This window comes from Aulostomus chinensis, chromosome 8, assembly GCF_037954235.1.
Source record: "Aulostomus chinensis isolate RoL2024-O1b breed Wild chromosome 8, RoL_Achi_v1.0, whole genome shotgun sequence".
Taxonomy (NCBI): domain Eukaryota; kingdom Metazoa; phylum Chordata; class Actinopteri; order Syngnathiformes; family Aulostomidae; genus Aulostomus; species Aulostomus chinensis.
Genome location: NC_141327.1, coordinates 22391253 through 22414117, shown reverse-complemented (window position 1 = coordinate 22414117; position 22865 = coordinate 22391253). Strand labels below are relative to the sequence as shown.

The window sequence follows — 22865 nt, the reverse complement described above, 5'->3', positions numbered from 1 at the left end:
TTTTTTTCAATAGATTCCAAAGAGGTAAAAATGAGTCATTAAAGCTCTAGTGTGGCGACTCTGTCGACATCTGCTGGCAGTGAGATGTATCACAAGGAACCGTGCTAATTGTTTGCTCCGTTCCCGTTGTAAGACAGTGGTTGAACTGCATTTCACGTCACTCGACTTCTGCAAAACGACGAATCTCACCATCAAAATTTGATCCAGTTGGTTTGAAAGTCTTCAACAGTCGATAATGAGCTTTAAATCTCATAAATGCATCTTTTTTAACCTTCACACACACACACACACACACACACACACACACTAACATTGCTGGAGTTTCTCTTGATAAACGTCCCAACACAACAGCGCTTTTACACTGCGTTGATTTATTTATAAACTTGGCTGGATGAGAGAGAGATCTGTGCAGAATTCACATCAATATGCAAAGGAAAAAAATATCACATTTTAGTAGCACACTAAAAGGTGCAACACATACACACACACAAAAAAAAAACGGCTGCACAAACCTTTGCATAGGACTCAAGTGTGCAGGAGGAATATTGACTGAATATGGAGTTAACGTGAACATGCAGTATAGAGCAAAGCGATCGGATGAAGTGCCTCAGGAGGATCCGGCCTATTCAGGAGGGACCCAGTTCTCTCCACTCCTCTGGGCTGCTGCTGTTTATTGCTAAAAGGATGCGACAATAAGTCAGGAAACATCACTGTGTCGTGTACGAAACATATCAAAAATATATATGCAAGACCAGTTCACACACTTCAGCCATCATTAAATATTTCTGATTGAGTTGCAGGAATAAACATCAGGGCAGCTTAATTTGGAACATTTGATTAGCTGACTATGGAGCTACTTGACTTATCCGCCCACACTGTTAAATATATCACAATTTTCACAAATTTATCTGCAACTTGCATATCAAACAATCAATAATTCTAATGGTTTGTATGTTCAGTTTTAAAAGGACGGTGAAAATTTTGGCTTCCACTCAATAACATGCGCACAAACGACATCCAATAAAAATCAACTTTAAAGTTTGTTTTTGCTGTAGAAGGCAACACCGAATGCAGGTTCAAGTCAGCTGCTCTCAGACCCACAGCTAAACAAACAAACAAAACCAGGGATTGCAAATAATATTCAGCATCTTTCATCTTGAAACCTCCTGCCTGCCTGCTGTTTCTAGAAATCAGAGCAGGAACCATCACCGCCACCCTGACATTGAGGGTGAACAGTATATTTAAAGTGCTATTTACACATTTACATTTTATTTATTTATTTTTTTTATCGGTCAAAAAAATAACCACTCTTTCATAAATTAAAAGTAACAAAAGCAAATATATTGTCTCAAGGTAATAACATATTCTTTTAAGGTGAAAAATAGAATTTAAGGAATATAAAATACACAGATTTTGCAAAACAGAAAGAAAGAGCTAACACCCAAAGTCAGAGTTTCTCAACTCTCTATGGACTTTATTGTAATTTAGTTCCCAGAACTCCAGCGATGCCAACAATGCCACTGTGGTTTTTATTTGTATGATTATTTTCAAGAATGATTTCCTCCTAATGGTCCTGAGAGGCTGAGAAACTTTGCCTGAGCGAACAAAATCAACAATAATCTGCATTTATGTAGTTATAGACCTTTAAAATTCAAGATGCATCATCTTGTTGGAGCATATAAAGAGAAGTGACCCCCACGTACACTGAGGGTGGGGGGGGGGGTGTATATATTGCTGAGAAAGTGCTGCAGATCTCCCCCCTCCTCAGACCAGGCTGAAGCCCTCGTACTGCTCCACCGCCCTCGTGAGGCGGCGGCGCAGGATTTCTTTGGTCTGGTATCGGGGCATGTCCAGTAGGTTGTAGCAGGTGTGGGCCACCGGCAGGTAGTGCTCCCCCGCCGTGGTGGACTGGATGACGATCCGCAGGCTCTCCATGCCGTGGATGGGAATGCGATCACTGCCGGTCAGGAACACTGCGAGCGGGAGATGGACGGGACAGAGGCGAAGTCAACGACAGGAGTAAAAATGTTGGCCTCCGTTTCGGTAACTGCTTGCCGCTGTAGCTCTTAGCAAATATGTTGGGCACTATTTTCAGCTGCGCATTGATACACATCTTGTGAGTATTTCTGGCAGCAAGATCTTTAATAAACCATATGCGTTGATTGTAATATGAGAACGTGTCACCCAGCGGATCAATTATGTATTTACATGTCTGGGAGGTGGTGGAACAAATTTTCTTCGATCTAATTTTTCTACTAAACGGCAAAAACTTCATCTGTTGATGTGATTCCAGCCACTCCCACTTTCTTTAGTGACGTGCAAACTATGATGATTTAAGAGTTCCATGAAAACATTCTTGTGTTCCGAGGAAACAGAGAAGCTTATCTGCTGTATGCCAACTCAAATGAAGTCATAATTACCGATTCTTTGCCACTGATTAAAAAGCTACGCAGCCGTTTGTGTTCAGGGTTGGTTGAGGAAGCAGCTTTAGATTCTCACACAGGAACCAACTGCACTCTGTACAGCATTCATGAAATCTCTCAGGGAGACAGCGGCACAATTAAACTGTCATGGCAGCTTCAATCTTACATAAGAACTGCTTTTTCTTCTCCAGAGGGAACTCGTGAAAGACCTCCCAGAACAATCGCACTGTTGGATGAGTGGCCGAGTATTCCCCTTTGTAAACAGCGTTCTGGAGAAAGAAAGACAGGAAAAAAAACAAAAACAAAAGGAAGACATGGCGATGAAAAGCTTTTCCGCTCTGGCATGCGGACAACACCACTCATTAGTTCCAGGGAGACGTGATGCATCTCGTTTTTTTTCTCAGACGTATTTCTGTTTTCATGTCAGGAAAGAGAAACTCACTTATGAATCCTGCAAGATGGATGTTTTCATGTTACGAAGCTAAATATTCTTTCTTAAGTATTTATTGAAGACATATCGTGATATTTGGATGTGCGACTGTCTCCATCTAGTTTTGCTGTAACATTTTTATGTTAGGTCAGCTAGCCATACATGCTAACACATAGCTAGCCTGAGTCATCGCTGACAGGAAGACTGATATCCCCTCCTCTGTGTGTCCATTAGGAAGCTGAGACCAACAGAGAACGCAAACCCACTAGTTAGCTTAGCACAATGAATGATAGTGGATGGTAAGTGTTAGCATAACTCCCTCTTGCACTCTCAGCTTCCAAAACCTGTAGTTACTGACAAAGTTGGCCTCGATAGAAGTAGCAGCTGGTCCTCCTTGGTTCTGTTTTAACGGCCAGAGTTTTGAAGTTCTGCATCAAATCACTGCGCCCAGTTAGGAAAGTAGTTCCAGCAATGTATAACAACATCAATAACTATTACTGACGGTCATTCTGAATAGCTATTTCATTGCAGATGTTATACACAACCCTAGTTATATTAAGGCAGGCAAAGACCGTTTTTATGGGAAGTGTATTTCACAACATGACTTAACTATGCTAACCTGCCCATCCACTACCATTCATTGTGTTAAGCTAACTAGCAGTCTGCCAGTGTTTGTAGGTCTCATCCCCGTAATGCACACACAAAGGGGAGAGGGAGTCTGCCTTCTTTGTCAGCTTCTTCAGCTTTCTGAAAGCTAATCATATGAAACTTTAGAGATAGTAAAGTGGCAGCGCTTTAGCTAGCTACAGGAGTCTCAGTCCATGGTTTCGTATTGTGGCGCTAATTTTCCCATCTGGTAGGTGTGATTTTTTCCAGTATGACTTGTTGAACTGCACACAGCAGACGTACTGAAAATATCTGATGCTATATGCTCATCATCACATCTACAAACTTGCACTCACTTGCATCACTGGACTGTGGATTTGTATTTATAGCATCTCTGACCCAAGAATGGAATAAACAGAGCTACCAGAGACGGATCTGTCCAAACAGGAAGAGCTCAGTCCTTTCTGGAGCAGGACGGTGAATGTGTTCTCCATCAGAATGGCTGAATCAACATTTTTATTTTTTATACAAATACAACTAGTGTATTTGAATTTTTCAACCAACACTCATACCTTCTCCATCTCCTCCCAGTTGTAGTTGTTGTTGCCGACCACCATGGCCATCAGCTCACACGGCTGGAACAGGGACAGGATCTCCCCGCCACACACCTTCAGGAAGCCAGAGGAGAAGGCCGAGTACTGCTCACTCACAGAGTCTGAGAACACGTAGCTCAGGTAGGCCTCCACAAACTCTTTCCTGAAAGACACACACACACACACACACACACACACACACATAGCTGGGTAAACATCAAGATAATTAATTTGTTATGCACAGCAGCCGAGTCGCTTTATAAGGAAATCCTTCATTCAGACTTCGAACTGTGACTGTAAACACTCCCTTCCTCCGGCATTGTGTCTGTGTGTGTGTTTACGTGTGTGTTTTGGCAAAGTTAATCATCAAGGGCAATAGGTGGAAAAAAAAAAAAGAATTGGCAACGGTTAAATCATTTCTGTCGGCCTCATATGAGAATCTGTTTACATTTCAGCGAGGTCTGTCTGTAAAAGTTGCTGAGGAAGATTAAATTCTCAAAATTTTCATGGACAACACACACACACACACACACACACACACACAAAAACAAACCCCAGTTGAATATGTTTCAAACCCAAACCCCCAGTTCAAGCTTTGAAAAATATATCACAAATACTTCAAGATGAACTACAGAGCAAAATATTCCACACAAAAGTGAGCTGCCTTCATGAATAAACCAGCACACGAACAACCTCATTGCACATACACACCCTTGCACTACTTATATCTTTATAAGGACCATAATTAACACAATACATTCTCTTGCCACTTATCTTAACCTTAACCACCACAACTAAATGCCTTATCCTGACCATGGAACCACATCTTGACCTTAAAGAAGCCCTTTGAATTATTAAATGGCAACAATGTCCTCACAGTGTTGCTTAAAACCTGCTTCCGTCCTCAAGCAAGTATACACATGCACACGCACGCACGCACACACACACACACACAGTTCACAGGGAGAGAGTTTATGAAGCTCAGAGCACAAAGCATCCACACAAACCGAGCAACGTGTGAAGCAGCCGTCTGATAAACAAACCTTCAAACGTTGAAGTCCCAGTGGCGTTGAGGTTTGCGCGTTAACTACAACTTTGTATTTTTTGTTATCTTTGCACCATTAAAAGTAGAACTTATCTTTTACCAGTGCTTGTTTGTAACGTAGGTATGAGTGTTCTGACAACAATCATTACGAACCAAGGGAGACGTGGAAAACGTATTTTTCAGAATCACTTTACGGTAGATTTATGGGTGTTTATTCATGCTGCATATCAGAGTGTGAGAATCTAACAACCAAGACAAACAGGCTTTGACACAATTTGCATTTCATCATCTTAATACAGGGACAAAATCTGGTGGAAAAGGTGAAAACTCCTGTTGCCTTGTTTAACACGGCAGCATCAGCAGCAGTGATTGTCTGTTATTACAGTTTAATATCTGAGTGTCAGGGGGGATTTGCCGGTGGCGCTGTGGGTGGCGGCCTGCCTCGCCATCTGTTCAACACCGGCAGCCAGACATGTTGACACCACTGTCCCAACAACTCTTATGTGGAGTCTGTCATCTAACGCTGCACTCGACATCACCGCCACAAGGACAAGATCAAGAAGCGAAGAAGGGACGGCGGAAAAAAACAGAATGACACAAAGAAAAAAAAATGCAGGGCTTCTATTTTCAACACAGACCGTGACCTTGAGTTGGACACTGGAGCACTAGCTTGTAGCTGTATGAGCACATGACAATCAGAGCTGGTACTCACAAACCTCACAGTCCTTTCTTCATTCAATACTAAAGCATGTGAAGAAAGGAGGTTTCATTCATTAGGTGTCCATCTTTGATTTGTCAAGCAGCCTCACCGGTTGTGTTTGTCCACAATGATGCTCTCTCCTCCAGGGACCAGCTCCTTGACTTCCGTCATCCCATAGTTCTCCCTCGTGATCTGACATGACAACGTAAGTTTTACATCCGTGGAAAAGCTCCAAATCATCTTAACCATCATGTTAAAGGGCTCCCTGCACCACAAGTACAAGCTGATTCACACAGAATACATACATTTCTATTTCTACCTCTGAGTTTAGTGCTTAAAGCAAACTGCTTTTAAGTATTTGATTGTTTTTATCTGCCGTTACTACAAACACACAGTATGCTTCACAACGTAGGATTATTTTTTTTATTCGCTGCTGTCTTATTGTGGCATCTAGAGCTGCCCAATTCATCGAAATTCGATCAAAATAGTAACATGGCCTCCTGCAATTTCCAGTCACAGGAAGGTGAAATGTTTGCTAAAGGCTATTTGTGTGTCAAAATAACATTTTCCATTGTGTTTTCCTACCTACGTGACATATTCTACAGACTTTAGAAAAGAACCTTGTTTGATATAGATCCCCACAAAAATCCCACCATAATTTTAAAGTTGTTTTTTTTTAATTAAACTGAGAATAAAGATGTATAGATGTTTTTCGAAATTGTGCAACATTCTTCTTGACACACTCATTGTTTAGTTTAACACACAGTGACTGTAAGGGACTCTAGTGATAAAGTTGTACTGTTATGTTAAATTGTGCATCATTTGCATGCATATGCAGGAGATGTTACAATATTCCAAAATCTGAGCAACGGGGAGCATGTAGGTATAGAACTGAAGGGGCCCGAGAACGGACCCTTGAGGGATGCAAGGTTTGGTTTTTCTCTCCAATGTAAAACTAATAATCCAAGCTAACAGTTGGGAATTTTCCACTTACAGAAAAATTGAGAAGAAATGTGTCCTCCACATCATCTCCATCATAATCTAGAAGTTGTTGTAGACTCCTACAGAGGAATAAATGGAGAAAAAAAAAAGTTAATGTCAAGACAGAGCAACACTATGGTCATGACAGTGTTGATCTCATCTTGACTAAATGTAGTAGTTTACTCAAGATCATCATCATCATCACAAAGAAGACTTTTGAGATTTACAAATATGAAGTGTACAATATGAACCATGTCTTACATTCCTGCAAATAAAATGTTTTTTACTGTAAAAGGCAAGAAACACAGACAGAGTACAGGCAGGCTTGTGACAAAGGACTTGACAACTGACTCCAATTTAAGACAGTTTTTAAGGTACTTAAAAATCCAGGTGAACAACAGTAACAATGATATTAATCTTGAGTATGTGTATCGACAATGAAGCAAATTTAAATAAAGTCAACACCATCATTCTTATTGGTTCAATCAGCTGAACTGTGAAAGTAAAAGCAGCATGTGTACCTTCATCTCACATCCTTCAAGGCTGATCTGCCTCTGAAGGCATCACTGCAGGCTAAGCTGCCCCACTTGTAGCTTTTAGAGGACTAATCTCAAAATCAATGGTGCCAACAATCGTTTGTGTTTACAACTCAAGATAATTCGACATGAGGGAACCGTTGACTTTTCCTGCTCCAAATTCAATAACGAGGCATTTCCTGTGTCGGTTTCACTGCTGTTAAAAAAACACCGCTTATGTAAGCGAGAGATACACTGTTGTGTCTTGATGACTTCCATGTGGCTGAGCACAACCACACACACTGAAACTACGCTTGTTAAATGTGTGCTAAAAAAAGGCAGCAGGAACTCTCGATTTAAAGAACAAAACAAACCAGAACAAGCTCCATGTGGGCGAGTTCACGCTGACACCACTGAGATTAACTGCTTGATTAACTGCTTGTATCTGTGTGAATCAAAGCGCTACCTGGCCTCTGTGGGCGACAGCTCCTTGAAGTCATCCAGCATCGGTGTTACGTCAAGCAGCTTCTTGTAAAGAACCAGAGGAAAATGGAGGTCCACCACCGTGGAGTTGTAGATGGCCAGGCCACAGATGATCCCGATCAGGTGGAACCAGTTCTGCTCTACAAAACACTGGAGAGACACAAGAAAAGAGTTAGTTAGTTGTTTTTGTTGGTAAAGCAGTGAATTCTTCCACATCAATACAAATACACTGACTACATTTCAAAGATGCTCCTAACAAAGCTGTGGTTCTTGATGTATTCATTTAATTGTAACATGAGTTTACTTTATATGCGTGGAAAAGTATAAAAAAGTGAAGATTATCCTGTCCTCCAGCTGGATCTCTACTGATGTAACTGTGATGCCTCTCAAAGTTCAGGGAAATGCGTCTATGAATGTGAATGTTGTGTAAGCCCGGACGTCCGCGCTGACAGGTGAGTTTAAAACCAGAAACAAGAGCACTTCTTGGAATAACCACAGGGTGGAAATACTCACTTTGTCTCATCGGTTAGACTCTTTGTTTCACGTTAAGACCTCACAGAGCACATCTGTTTCTCAATAACTTGATATAAAACCCACACCTGATAACCTGTATTTTGAATCTTGTAGTCCACTTGCATGTCCCCACAATTACAGTGTAACTTGCCTTGTCTGAGAACCACAGCAGGTTGGACTCTTTGTAATGTGTGAACATCCCATAGACGGGATCCATCAGCTCCTTCAACAGCAGCAAGAAGAACTCTTTAGTTACACCGCCAGCATCTACAGCCTCCTCTCCATCAAAGATCACCTGAAGGGAGGGACAGGTAGATACGGAGTGAGACCACCAGAGAATATGTGGAGGAAGCAAAAAATACATTTAAATCTGATTAAAATTGTTTCTCTCACCTTGAGGGGCTTTTTGAGGTCCACGTCAGAGTACATGGTGAGCTCACGTAGCGTGTCGCTTACTAAATGATTCCTGCGCACGTGGAGCACCAGGTAAGGGTTCCTCGCTAGGTGGGGTTCCAGCGTCAGCAGCATAAAGACGTTATGGAGGTTTGCACCACTTACTGCCATCTTGATTGCAGGAGGGAGAAGAGAAATTTCATATTTTCAGTATCACGCAACTATGGATGCACAGCACATTTATACTTTTTGCACTCTTACAGAAGAAAACATATTTACAGCATTTCCATATTCAATGTGGGGTTAGATTATGAATGACTGCTGCTGTTTGCAAAGTCAATGTAATTTCAATGTGTGATCTTCTAGTCTCTAGTCAACTTTATTGGTGTTGTTTAACATCAAATGACAAAGAATTATGGTTTAGTTTCTTTGGATCAATGCTTGTGTTCATGTGGCTCTGAAACTTGTTTATCAATGTGTTTTATACGACTATTTTCATAAACTTTCAACTATATTGCCAACCTTTCACAAGCAGCTTTGTTAAAACAAGAAGAAACATTTGAAGTATTACTGTAGTTGAGCTAAAAACATGGTAAAAGTTCAAAGGTAAAAGATGACTTTTTCTAACATTCAAGTCGAACCTGCATTTGCAGTTCAGCATCTGTTTGCAGCATGGTTGTCTTGGCTTGGGCGTTCAGAATGAACGGGTAGGCACAAAGGTTCACGGAGGGAAAGTCATTCTGCTGAGATAAACAAGTGGCTTAACAAATGAGTACTGCACCGTTAATATCTTAAAATGGCAAAATAAATCAGATATTGAACTCAGAAGACCGAAGGGGGCCAGATAATCAAAGTACCTGGGAGGGGGAGGATCCCATTTTCTAAGAAAACAAAAGAAAAGTGATTAAGTCTCATAATTACAAGTTTAAGGTGTGTAAAAGAGTGTGATGAGTGTGTCCACAGTTTTATAAAATTATCTTTGATATGAAGGACTGACTAATAGAGACACTATTTCCCTCAAGAACCTGCCATGACTTCTCATCTCTCCTAAAATCGTAATCATCGAGAGTATCAAGACTTACGATTTCAGCTTTACTCAGAAACCATTTGAGGTAGTCTTCCTGGATGTCCACCAGGCTGGTGATGTCAGGAATGTAAAAGCGGTTGTACTCCACATGGTGGGCCTTCAAGTTTACCTGGTAACACAGAGCAAACGCTGCAGCTCATCATAACAGCCAAGAACCGCCAGAACACAGGTTCTGTTGCGTTACTGTACTCAAGAACATTAGAGACTCAACGCTTTGATTACAGGAGAAGGTGTTTCCTATCACCTTGTGGAGCTTCTCCAGCAGTCTTAGAGTGGCGAGGAAATATTTTTCATAGAACACGGGTACAAGCAGGGTCTTGCCTCCCATTAGCATGAACACAACGATGCTCTTGTACATGTCGACCATTCTTTGAAACACACTGCCGTCCACTATACACCACCAATTATCTGCAGGGATAAAGAACGAGACCAAATTACTACAAATACTTCACATCGACAAACTGTAAATATTCATCTGATCTGGTAAACTGTGGCTGGTTTGAGTTTCTTCATTAAACGGTTGAGTATTTATTTGGATGTCATCAGAATCAGTGTCCCACCTGCCTCTGGTTAGCTTCTGCTAACTCTGTGTGCTCTGTGGAACTCTGGCGGTCAGTTTTTGGGTGTGTGCTGATCTCTACTCTCAAATGATGCATTTATGGAACTATTTTCTCGTTTTCGATGGTGTGTTTTTAACTTTCCCCAAGAGTTGACACACGAACTGGCACAGATATTGTTTGGAGATGTGCTGTTATGTACAGCCAAAGGCAGTTCAAAAGCCTTCATTTTATTTTAATTTTTTTTTTTAATATTTAAGTGTGCGTGCATGCATATAGGATACCCAATACTTTGCTGGGGTTGGCGTCTAGCCGCAGGATTGCCATTGCCAGGGGGATGGTGAGGCGGATGTAGTTCTTTGAGTCCTGGAGAGCCGGGTATTCAGACAAGATGAGATAGATCCTCATGGCCTCGACATCTGGAGGAGAGCTCGGCAGCTGGGGGATCAATAGACTCTCAAAACTCTTGGTGGCCTGAGTAGAAGAGGGGACATGGAGAGAGCAAAGAGTCCAAGAGCTGAAAACACATGTAATACTTCCACTCAGAGACAACGTTTGTCATTGCACAGCCACCGGGTTCAAGTATACTGTAGTACGTCTTTGAATTTCCCAGTTTCCCCGAGGCAACAGACGAAAAAATATGAGTCAAAAATATCAGGATCTCAATTTTGGGAGAGGCTTTTAGTGGTTTGGATTGTGGCCTCAAGACTAAAACAGATTATAAATCATGTTGGACTGAAGTACATGAATCCCAAACCTAACATTACTGGGGTTAATGTTAGAGCTTATGACTCAGTCCTGGAGTTTGTGTCATGGAGCTGAGGCAGAACTCAAAAAACATACCGAATATTCATCATGACGGGGATGTTTTTCTAGTGTTATACAACATCTTGGTGTTTCTGCTTTAACTACCTCAAGAAAGTGATAAAAGCTAATTTGACTTTTCAGTTTCTATTAAAACACAAAAGTTGGTGGAAATTAGTCTCTTCAAATTGAAATCTATGCTTTTAATTGATAAAAACGTCTGGAAATTTAGAACTTGCAGAGGTCATTAGCACAGAGAATACTCACCACTTTGATTTTTCTCTGGCATCATTTGATTTTATGTATATCCATCTAATATCTAAACTTCTTGCGTGATGGAATGTTGATGAGTCTTTACTCCCTTGGGTTTCACTCCCATTTATAGAGAAATATTTTGGCAAATACCTGCTCCAGAAGTCCAGAGAAGGCTGGTTTGTTGAGCGTCTCAAATAGCAGTCTGACAGAGTTGAGGTCGATGCCTGGGATCTTTGGATTGGTTCTGAAGTGGGTATCGTCACTATGGAAGCAAACAAACATGATGGTGTAGACACCTTACACGTTCCAGTGATCACTAACAGGTTAAATATAGATCCCACCAGCTCAGATTTAATGTAAAGCCTGGTCTTAAAGGCACACGTGGATTAAACTCAACCCTGGTCCAGCCCGTCATGTGGCAGGTCGGCAGCCGGCCAAGTTCTCAGAATGGTCGGTGTGGTAATTCTCGACACTCGCGGGCAGCAACACCCACACAGCATGAGCGATGGTTATTAAATGTACACACAGGCTGAAGGTGTTTAAGTCGATCCCTAAGCAGATCTGCTCGTGAGCCCTTGGAGCCGGGTAGAGTGAATACTAACTGGTGAACACACCCACAGCAATACCACCGAAAAGCCATGAAAACCCACAGCATGAGGGACAGTTACTATTTACAGTGCAAGCCTTCACATTCTTATGGCACAGCTTTTATTTAGTCATAACACAAACACATCAGATCTGACCTTGGAGAGCCTTGTTGGCCAAATGAGAACGCCGAACACAGATAGTACATTCTTTGTGTTACCTCCCAATGACCTACAAAGCGTTTTGCTGTGCACTAAAACAACCCCAGCAAGCTCTAATGCCCCAGGAGATAAAAACTTGGAGTACACAATAACTCAAGTCAGATAATCAACTCAGTGAGTTTGTTTTTAGAGAAGTGCTGATGCGGTCCAGTGGTGCAAATCAGTCTAAATCCAGGAGTCGTAGTTTTGCCACTTCTAATTCTATTAAATATTCTATTCAGCAGGTCCAAGCCCCCCTCTTTAGATTATTTACAGAGACCCAACATTTCCTGTGAGTGGGTACTAGGCAACAGTGGCGGGGAAAAAAACCTAAGAGAAAAAAATAACAGGCTTGCAGTGAGCGGCCAACGGCCTCAATCGGCTGGGTTGGGAGAGAAAGAGAGGGTGCATGGCCTACTGCTATATATTCATACGGGTATTTCAGTGACAATTATAAGTGATCCAGGTGATGAGTTTCACAATGTACTGATTTGACCTGTTCCAACATCATCCACAATCCTCTGTTGCAGGCCGCAGATTTAAGCCGTACTTGCATGCTAGCGCTCACAACATTTCACATGGATGTGAAAGCAGTCGAGAAAACAATACTTGATGACTTATGGACAATATTTGTGTACAAATGTGAGACGGAAGTTGCTTTTGACTTCTGTCTATTAGTATTCAGCCACTGTTGACACCTGTGTTTTTCTTTCTACACACGTTTATATGTTTTGATGAGAGCAGCCTATTAATTTATTTCATTACCTTACAAGCTGATTTCAATAGAAAGGGCCTGAGCAAAAGAAGATTCCCCTACACCAGTCATGGTGGAGGTCGTCAAAGGGCCTAGCTGTTTCTTTCTCCCATTCGGTCTTTTCAATTATACACATATATCTTCTTAAATTTGTGGAATAAAGTGAAATAAAGTCCAGCCGTTCCAACTGTCATCTCGCTCATACGTAGCAGATAATCTCACTTCCCGACAGTCTCGATCACCCCTTTCTTTATTTCAAGTGTTTCAGCAGGGAACAGAGTGTACTGGTTTTTCCCAGGACCCAGATAAGTATCTGCTGATGAATCTGTACTAAAAGGCCCATCGCAGAAACACACGGACTGATGATGAAATACCTGGAAACTCACAGGTTACAGTGACCAAGCAGAGTCTTTTTCAGCCCCGATGAGCAGCACGTTTTACTGGATGAGACAGCACAACATGAGGATACATGCACGTAAAATTAGTGAGTGGGAGTGCTGTTGAATCAGCTCTCAGGGGTTTTGCTTAAAAACTGGGAGAGTCTGTGTATCCAGCTTTTTGTTGTGGACTACATCTCTTCATCCTGTCACTGGAGTGCACAGATAGCAAGGTTCATCCCTGCTCAACAACATCCCAACATGTTCTAATGTTACAATCGGTTAGCGGTTCGTTAGCGATCTCATTCACAAACAAACAAAACATGTACCTTTGGTCCAAAAAGCTGGCGTTCCAACACGCCGTAGAGGAGAGATGAATGATGATGTCACTGTGCAAAGTAAACAAAGAGGATTATAATTGAGGGGTTTAGCTGGCCCAATATTTGAAATAGTAATTGAGTTAACAAAAGTCAAGTCTATATTGAAAAACGAACAAAAAAATATCCAAATGTGAACTGAATTAGCATCCATCATTAGTTTTTAAGTATCACGACCTCACTTACTTTTTGACACTGGAGTCTGTGTTATGCATCAGTTTTAACCTCCACGTATTTAATCTTTCATAATTGATGAGGGAAATGGTTTTACTGATGTTAATCACTCTGAAGTCCTCTGGGGGCGCAGAACCCTGCAGAGCGGAAGACGAGCAGAGACAACATAACCGGAGTGTTGCAAACATTTATAGGATTGTTTGAACTGGTACTTCCACTGCGTGTGGTGCCGTGTAGCACGCAGACATGCAGGGCCTCCACGTGTGTCACATTCCTCCATGAAGATAAAATATAGGAGCCACGCCTGTAGTCTAAATATTTTTTGCTGGAGCAGATGAATGTGTGTTTTGTCTTTATCAGTGAACATTCCAGGCAATTTGTAGAGGAATATCATCCAATAGTTAGTGCAAGGCCTGTCTATGGTATACTGGTAAATCTTTAGCATTAACGCCCTCAAGTGGTCAAACACTGGAAGTGATTAAGAAGCAGAGCTCATTCAGTCCTGAATTAAATTATTCAAACGTATCGTGTTCAACAGTTGCTATGATAATTTTATTCAGTCAGAATTAGAATTCGATTTTATTACAGTTGCGGGTTTAGGATATGTAGTTGGTGTAGATGGTCAGATTAAAGAGGAAGCTGAAGATGAAAAAATTACAGGGATGAAGTTATCTGAAGTTGGTATTCACGACAGGAAATAAATACCATCCTAGGCTTTGTCTGTCTCACTGCACTTCCTCCACGTATAATTCTTCTTCCTAACATTGGATTTTCCTTCTGCATTACACATTCAGTCATGCTTTCCAGCAACAGATATTAACTAAGAAAAAAAACTGAGCAATAAACATGGAACTTTGTCAGGTCACCTACCTGCTCATTAGAGTACAATAAGAAACTATGGTCCCCTCCGCAGATGATTTTGGACACTTAATAAAGAAAGAAAAGATAAATACAACACATGAGCTAAAATGAATAATGGGTACTTTTCTAATTACTCAGTTAAAAACCATAAAAAAAAACTTGTGAGTATGCGTTTACTTTTGGATACAAAACTTGAAATATGAGCTTTAGAAATATTCATTGTGTACATAATCTTTACGTCTCGATAACCCTAGTCCAACCTAAAAGAAGCTTCAACCGAGATCCACACCCGCGATATCACATCATCGGCCATGATTATTTACACCAGCTACACCACTGTAGCGACAGACAGGCGTCGGTCACATGTAACATAGCATGCTGGTGCTCGGCTGGAAGCATAGGGTTCATCTCTTTATATTTCACCATGTTGGGTATAATAGGAACATTTTAGCCGTGTTTTTTGTTTCATTCCCTCATAAAATTCGGCTTTTTCTTTTTTTAGTAGCTTCTAAAAAAAAATTTTGACCTGGGGACTCCTTGCTAGTACCGTGTATCAGCACTTTACTGGAAATACAGGACACTCCTAGTTTTATGGTACGTCCAGTATTTCAGTGGAATATTTTCCTGCAAAATTCAATATTTTTCTCAAATTTCAGCCTTTTCTTCTTTCAATCCTTACAAATATATGCGACCTGGGGACTTCAAATTAGTACCAGACATTAGTACTACACTTGAAATATAGAGCACACTTCTTTCTATTTCATTTCAGTGCTTTACATATTTCATATATTACTTTATGAATATTTGATGAGGAGGGATTTGGAGTCTGCGTGTTTGTTAGACTTCAACGATGCACAAAGTGCATTCTGAGAGTTACACTGACTGTAAACTTAACTTTGGTTTGTCTAAAGGACGTAAAATCCCAAACCAGAATCATTATTTTGATTTGATATCATCAAAAAATGAGCAAAGTAATTTACTTCAACCTGTTCTAAAGTAGCAGGCACACACGCATACCTTTGATCTAGAGTATTTCTACATTGATTTCACACACAGACGTAGTCAGACATCTTTATATCATAACAAGAAAACTTCATTCAATCAATTTTGGGTTCTTCTGACTGAGACTATGAAATGGGCTCTTAAAAGTGCTTTTATATGTTTTTTTTATTCATTTATTTATCATGGATGTTGCATAAAGTGACAAAGACACTTTCCGCTACTGAATATTCTATGACATGAATAATTTATCTTCACTTTATCTTTTTAACCCTTACTAGAAAAACAAAGGAAGGGGAGACTATAACTTGTGGAAGTGCCTTCTGTCCACAAATATCTGGTATATTTTGGTGACGGTAAATGAACTGCATGTGTGGTATGTCGTATAGCCTGCTACTCACCTGATCTGTGGACAGTTCCACTCAAGAAACTGGTTTTAACAGGAAATGGGCTTCTGGCATCCCCGAGTATTCCTGTGCCCAGCTGGCCATGGCTATTGGAACCAAATGCATAAACCAAACCAGAAGGCACAACGGCCAGTGTGTGGTGCCTGGAAGGAAGAAGTATGTTCAAGATGCAGAAAGATACAACCTGCATAGTCACAGTCTAAATTATTCCTATAAAGCCAATTAAACAAACCTGCAATGAATCTGTGTTTCTTCAAAGGGATCAAATTAGGCCTTTCCTAATTTTTTAACAGTATATATGTTGTTTCAATGTGCAGTGATCACATTAAAAGATGGCAAAAGTATTAAATCACATAGAAAGTCCTGTGAGCACAAAGCTCAGCCCTCAGTAACACTCAATTTCTATTTTACGAGGTGTCAAATGTCACAGGTGACTTCATACGCTCATCTGCTCCGAGCAAAGCACGCCAACGCTGCCCCTTGCAGGTCTTCTGGAAGCGAGCCAATCACCGAGTTAGTTCATCCGCAGCTTAGATGTAAAGCAGCTTGTTTCAGAGAGCGGCTGAACTGAGATGCTGCACAACACTGAAGGTGAAATGTGCAGATTCGTTCTGATGGAGTCCCAGAATACAAATACACAGCTGGAAATGAGCATAATGTCCCCTTTGATTTGATTGAATTCAGGCACTATTTAAAATGCAGTCAACTGTTCAGCATGGAGGTTCTTTATAGTTATGACTGTACTCTCAACACCACCTCTAACTTCAGGCTCAAACTACTCTGATACTCAAAACAAATATATGATCTTAAACTTTACGCCTCTAAGTACCTCCCACAGGTGATCTGGGACACCTCAGTGCCCATGAGCTCCAGCACTCGTCTGGGTAAAAGTTCATTGTTGGTGGAGCCGTGACCCAGTTGACCCCAGGAGCCGTCGCCGAATGTAAACAAGCCCCCATCCTGCCACACAGACAATAAAACAATCGGTTATTTCTTTTGTTGTCATTGTAGACAGAAATGTTTTGCATTTTATCTGTACAAAGAAAGGAAAAGACAGAAACGCTCACAAGAAGTACATCACTACAGTACACAGAAGAACTAGTCGAATACCCGATCGGTATAAATGAATACCTTTGTGAGGGCTGCCGTATGTTCATCTCCACAGCTGATGTAAACAACTTTCTGAGATCTCAAAAACTTGATGTGGCATGGGACGGCACGATCTGCGAGCATAAACAAATAAGAAACAGCTTTACTATCCACTTTTTTTTTAATGACCAGGCGAAGTAAACAATTTTTTTTTTTTTAAAACAATCAACACCATTCTCTGACTCATCTGTTGCTCCACTCATAAAAATTGTCTGACTTGTACGTTTAAAGTTAGGAAACCCTTTGGCGAGATGCTCCATTAAGACATAGCAACAACAAACACTTCAGTACGTTTATTTCCAATAAATAAATAAATACAAAGTACTCGTATGAAGTACAAAGGTATGCAATGTTAAACCAATGAGTGTAAAATCTGCAACACAGTTCAGGAAACTCAATGACTGAAGATAGTTTTGTCTGTTATTTACATATTGAGGACTTTGCGCTCTTAGCCCGAGATAAATGACTTTTTAAGTGAGGTGAGAATAAAGCAAAACTGCCGAGGGCTTTCTCAACTCTTCTGGCACTTTTGCTTTCTGTTCCTCAAACAAGTTTTTTGTTCTTGTTTTGTGTGGTAAACAAAAGAAAAAATGCTTTAATCTGCTGTTAAAGCTTTGAAAAATGTCATTAAAAGGAATCATATGTCACCTTGTGAGCTTTACAGAAGTGTGTTTTGTGTATGAGTGGTGTTTTAATCATTTATATGGTTTCAAAAAAGATGAATTAGCATGTCAGGGGGTGATTATAGTGTTTCCTATGAGTCCATGAACTCAGCACAGCCCCAATAATAACAACAACAATACATCCTTGAAACACAGTGTAGGGACACAATGTAAAGATGATTTCTACCTTGTTTATCATTCAAACCCAGCTGACCGGCTCTGTTCCTTCCCCAGCCAAACACAGCTCCGGACAGAGAGAGGGCGAAGCTGTGGTCTCCCCCAGCAGTGATCTGAGCCAGAGGAATTCCTGACAGAGACTTAAGGGGATGAGGGAACAGTTTACTGGGTTCTCCTTTCCCCAGGCCGAGCTGACCGCTGGTGTTCTGGCCCCACGTGAACAGCTGACCATCTTAGAGGGGAAGCACAGAGGACACAGGTAAGCCTAAGCTAACAGTACACAGCTGGGATAGTGCGGCCCTCGATTCGTATGCGTCCCACGACTGTTGGAGACAGGAAAAACGTCCAATAAAACAACTTTAAGTACAAACAGCCTTCATCTAATCCAGAGGTGAACATTTCCTCTCAATTAGAAGCCCCCAAAAAAGATAATATATAAGAGATGCATCCAGACACTGAATGTAAACTGTAACTATTTTAGATTGGATGGGGTTAGAATGTAGCTGCACTGTTTTTCATACCTCTGGAAAGTGCAATGCAGTGCTGGTTTCCACACATGACTTGAGAGATGCGGTGGTCACACAGCCTCTTAACCAGCCTAGGAAACACAAAGCGCGTCCACTTTTATCAGGCCAAAAAATTACAGAACTGATAAAACAACAAAATCAGAAGCACAAATTACTGAAAAACTATTTTTCCAGTTGTATGACTGATTAGCTACATGGAAAACCAGCAACTTAAGAGGATGTGCAGGTTTTCCACAAGTTTACATTCCAAAATTTTAAAAAAAATTAGAAAAATTAGAATTATTCTTGAGATTTTACCATTGCTACAACAGTAATTCTAGTAAGCAGTCATGGAATATTTGTTTAGTGTTTCCTTTTTGTAATTCTAAAAGCTTAAATTCCTCTTCGGTTCACTTCACAGTCACCTTGGGATTCGAACCACCGCTTCTGCAGTCCCAAGGCCCAGCTGACCCCCTTCACCAGCTCCCCACGCAAACACTTGTCCCTGCTCGTTCACCGCCATAGAGTGGGCCTGACCACTGGACACCATCATTATCTTCTGAGTATCCAGCGCTCCTACTAACTCTGCAGAGAAGAGGAGGAAGAAAACAATATATCAAGATACAACACGGTACAGAGAACGCTGCAGCTGTGGATGTTCATTTCAAAAAAAAATTTGGTGACAAATGCCTCATCCAGGCTCCTGAGTTCACACATGATTATGTACCAAATACATTTTGCTTCTAAACCTTGCGAGATTTTCTGATCAGCAAGCAAAAAAATATGACACGTAGAAATGGGGGCATTTGGACAGAATGGGGTGACTTATATTCACAATATGGACATTGTCTCTTTGGACAGCCATTGATGGTTCACTGGTTCAATGGTTCACTGGTTCAATTCCATGGTTCCCCAGACACCTTGTCCTTTAGCAAGACACTGAACACCTATAGGTTCCAGATGAGTTACGTGGGACCTTAGGTGACAATCTCCATCAGCACTGTACTGTAGGTATATCTTATATGTTAAATACTACAAATTACAAAAAAAATTAGTGCTGCTAATGTGTTGCTCTGCCAAGCAAACATAATAGGGTCTTCGCCTGAAGTACCTTCAAGCTCAGGCCCTAAAAAAATTATAAATCACCATCTTTTTGCCTGTAGCCTTTATCACTTAAGATCTCCAATCCTTCACCTAATATAATATATATAAGCTGCAGTAACTGGACTTGCCAAAACCTGCAGGAGACACCTCACGACACAATTACAAAGCCTCCTCAGTTCCACACAAACAAGGAATTTCTCACATACGGGTGAGAATCTAGCACAGCAATCAAGTTGCTACTCCTACATAGCATCTCATCTCATTTAATGCCTATTTTTATCACTTGGGAAATTTGATATGCGAGTAAAAGGATTTAGAAACGAAGTCCACATCTATTAGGTGAAACAATACCTGTGCTGGATGAACAGATATGATCTTGTATCAGGACAGAGACGAAGACAACATGTCTTTTTAAACATATCATGTCACGTTCACAGACATTCTCACACATTTGGAAAGCGCTGCAACAAACTAGTGCTGCATGATTACTGCAATCGCAGTTATATAACTGTTTAAAAAAAAACGACAACTAAACAGTACTACACAAATGTTGCAGAAGTGGCTTTAATTTTGTTAACCATATTTGTTGTTATTGTTATTTATGTCACTGGAAAATGTCACTTTGTAAACTTTAGTGCTCAAATGCAGTTTACTTTGGGTTTTTATCTACAACCAAGACTCATGATACCGTTTGTTTATTATTAATATTACATTATTGCGATCACAAAATTGTACACAATAATCACAATTTGACATTTGTCACCAAATTGCACAGCACAACAATAAACTACCATTTAAAATAATTAATGTGCGGTCAGTGAATGTAGCATTCACACTGGAAGCTTACCCGGGGAGGTCCCAGGTTTGTCATGGCCCAGCTGTCCACAGCTGTTAGAGCCACATGTGTACACACTACCATCACGCAGCAGGAAGATCGAGTGATGCCCTCCACAGGCCACCTCTTTTAGTCCCCTGCCATTGAACACGGGACAGTTCCTTGGCTCGAACATGGGGTTCCTCTCCGAACCAATACCTAACTGTCCTTCTTTTGCATTACCCCAGCACAGCATGATGATGAGGGAGAGGGAAGGAGCACCAGTCTGATGAGGCAGAGACGGGTATGTTCAGACAGAGGAAGACTCTTCAGGCTTGAGAGCCGCCCCGCTTTCTCCTCTTCATGTAAATTCCAACCCTGGAAGAAACAAACAACAATGTGATTATGTCATCTTTCCTCATTAGGAAAGCACACTGATCAACGTCCTCCATGTCCGATACTTAAAGAATGAGGATGAGTATTGTGGTGGGTGTGGTTGTGTGTTAGAATGATGTAAGCACTGTGACAGAGGAACAGGCCATGTGTTTAAATAAACCCTGTCAGTGTAATCCCTGCTTAAGCAGCTCCAAGCAGCCCCGCCTTAATGTCCATACACTCGCAATAAGCATGGTGCTGACTGAAAAAAACAAAGGTAATGAACAACAAAAACAACAACAAAACAGCATGAAAAAAAAATACAAACTTGACAGACATAAGGAGGATGAGGGGAGAGCTGGCCCCAACATGGGATCAACCACATGGCAGCATCACACATACACTCATCCAAAGCTTTCAGACCAGGGGGGAACAAAAGGAGTGTGAGCTGCACTTTTGACTTCAAACCCTGACTTCAGATTTGGCTTCCCTGTTGTCACTGTTGGACTTTGAGGAGAGCTGTTTGTTGTTTGTCTCTGCTAGTAAGAGGGCGAGCAGGAAAGAATATGAATAGTGCTCTCATATGCCAGCAATTAGAAACACCTAGTTAAAATTAACGCATTCAAACGACATCCAGGAAATAATCTTACATTGAGGTTATCATGTTTCAATATCAATATATCAGAATTGTGTATCTTCACAAAACTAGAGGCAGTCCAATTAATCAATCAGCCTGATTGTAGTTATCATTAAATTATTGTATTTTCTCAAATACCCCAAAAAAACAAAACAGCATGCTATCAGCATTATACATCAGTCACTGGCTTGGCTGCTGTTGGCACAGGTAAAAATTTAAAAAATAACTGCAAGCCTGATTGTTCTCCATAAGACTGTGGAATGGCGCGTTCAACATCAACAGAACTGCAGCCTTCAAGATGATCAAGTTAAATCAACACCGGAACAGCTTTTAAATAAAAATGGTCGTCAATATAGGTTTCAGCTGAATTAATCTAATGAAATTACAACTAGTTCGACTCCATGTGACAGGATGCTGTAAATCACCCCAGTGGGTAAACACTGAGTAAAATAGATGTAATTAAATTATCATAAATGCATCATGCCAAACATAGCAAGCAATTTAAATCTAAATTAATTGACTGTAAGCAATCAATATTAGTAAGTATCCAAATAACATTCAGATCAATATTTATCATTTTGTGTGGGAACTGCAAATGGCCTCGGTTTGCGTTGTGTTTGCATGACAGACAGTCTGCAGTCATGGCTAAACACCTCCCCTGACATGAATAACTTGTTAAACAGTTTAGTGAAGGAGCCAAAACATAATCTGTCGCCCACAGTGTCCATCGAGATTATAACGCCTGTCAAACGTTAGCTAACTAACGCTAACCTTAGCAAGCTACAGAAGCGCTGTCAGTGCTGTGGCAGAAAAAACATTAAATCCTCTGGGTAACCGACACTTAAACTGCAAATGAAACCTGTATGTCAGATAATATCGGTAGTTCGTCCGAAGCTTAAAAGAAATGATGTTACCTGCAGATATGCATTCTGATATTGGGCGTCTGGTTTCAGATCAGCTCAGAAAACAAACGAGGAAGTACTACAGATAAAACGTCATCACACGTCATATAAAGGACGGCTAAGATTGGTCCACCAAGTAGGAAGTGAAAGTGTTACAACAAAATATGCGAGCCATCAGATTCGATGACTGGATAATTGATATTTCCTTCATAGTCTGTAAAATAGTGCAATAGCAATAACATAATTCCTGCTGTTGTGATTAGATCAGGTGTAATTTGTGTCGATTGGATGCCTTTTATAGAATATCTATATAATACTTTATATTAAATATAGATGGCTTACATACATTGTTTCAATATCGTACTAAATAGAAATTAAATCCTGCAATAATTATTCGATTTAAAATTATGCACGTCTGAT

General features: G+C 40.7%; 1 protein-coding gene across 3 annotated transcripts; it reads right to left on the bottom strand.

Annotated features, from left to right (window-relative positions):
- Window positions 1–360: 360 nt before the first annotated feature.
- herc3 (HECT and RLD domain containing E3 ubiquitin protein ligase 3) lies at window positions 361–22541 on the bottom strand. 3 transcript variants are annotated; one of them, XM_086211724.1, is made up of 25 exons: window positions 22458–22541; window positions 20565–20909; window positions 19039–19198; window positions 18629–18705; window positions 18118–18339; window positions 17251–17342; window positions 16949–17079; window positions 16114–16262; window positions 14723–14778; window positions 13865–13989; window positions 13631–13690; window positions 11536–11647; window positions 10611–10800; window positions 10014–10177; window positions 9765–9878; window positions 9540–9563; window positions 9324–9425; window positions 8683–8853; window positions 8441–8584; window positions 7760–7926; window positions 6792–6858; window positions 5907–5989; window positions 4032–4215; window positions 2590–2692; window positions 361–1973 (listed from the first exon to the last, which is right to left on the bottom strand). In XM_086211724.1, exons 2-25 carry the CDS (start codon window positions 20785–20787, stop codon window positions 1765–1767), a joined length of 3129 nt encoding a protein of 1042 aa, XP_086067850.1. In that variant the 5' UTR covers window positions 20788–20909; window positions 22458–22541; the 3' UTR covers window positions 361–1764. The 3 variants fall into 3 exon arrangements, with proteins under 3 accessions (XP_086067850.1, XP_086067852.1, XP_086067851.1); XM_086211726.1 differs by having other exon boundaries at window positions 9324–9422; XM_086211725.1 differs by lacking the exon at window positions 22458–22541 and adding an exon at window positions 22315–22411.
- Window positions 22542–22865: the final 324 nt, after the last annotated feature.

What these genes read in the sequence shown, in the direction of transcription:
- herc3 (XM_086211724.1), bottom strand. Translation starts at nt 20,787, where the DNA reads ATGCTGTGCTGGGGTAATGCAAAAGAAGGACAGTTAGGTATTGGTTCG. An exon ending in TATTGTACTCTAATGAGCAG is followed by an intron (nt 13,990 to 14,722) that starts GTAGGTGACCTG and finishes TCCGCTCTGCAG; the next exon opens with GGTTCTGCGCCCCCAGAGGA. An exon ending in GAAGAAAAAGCAGTTCTTAT is followed by an intron (nt 1,974 to 2,589) that starts GTAAGATTGAAG and finishes TCCCGCTCGCAG; the next exon opens with TGTTCCTGACCGGCAGTGAT.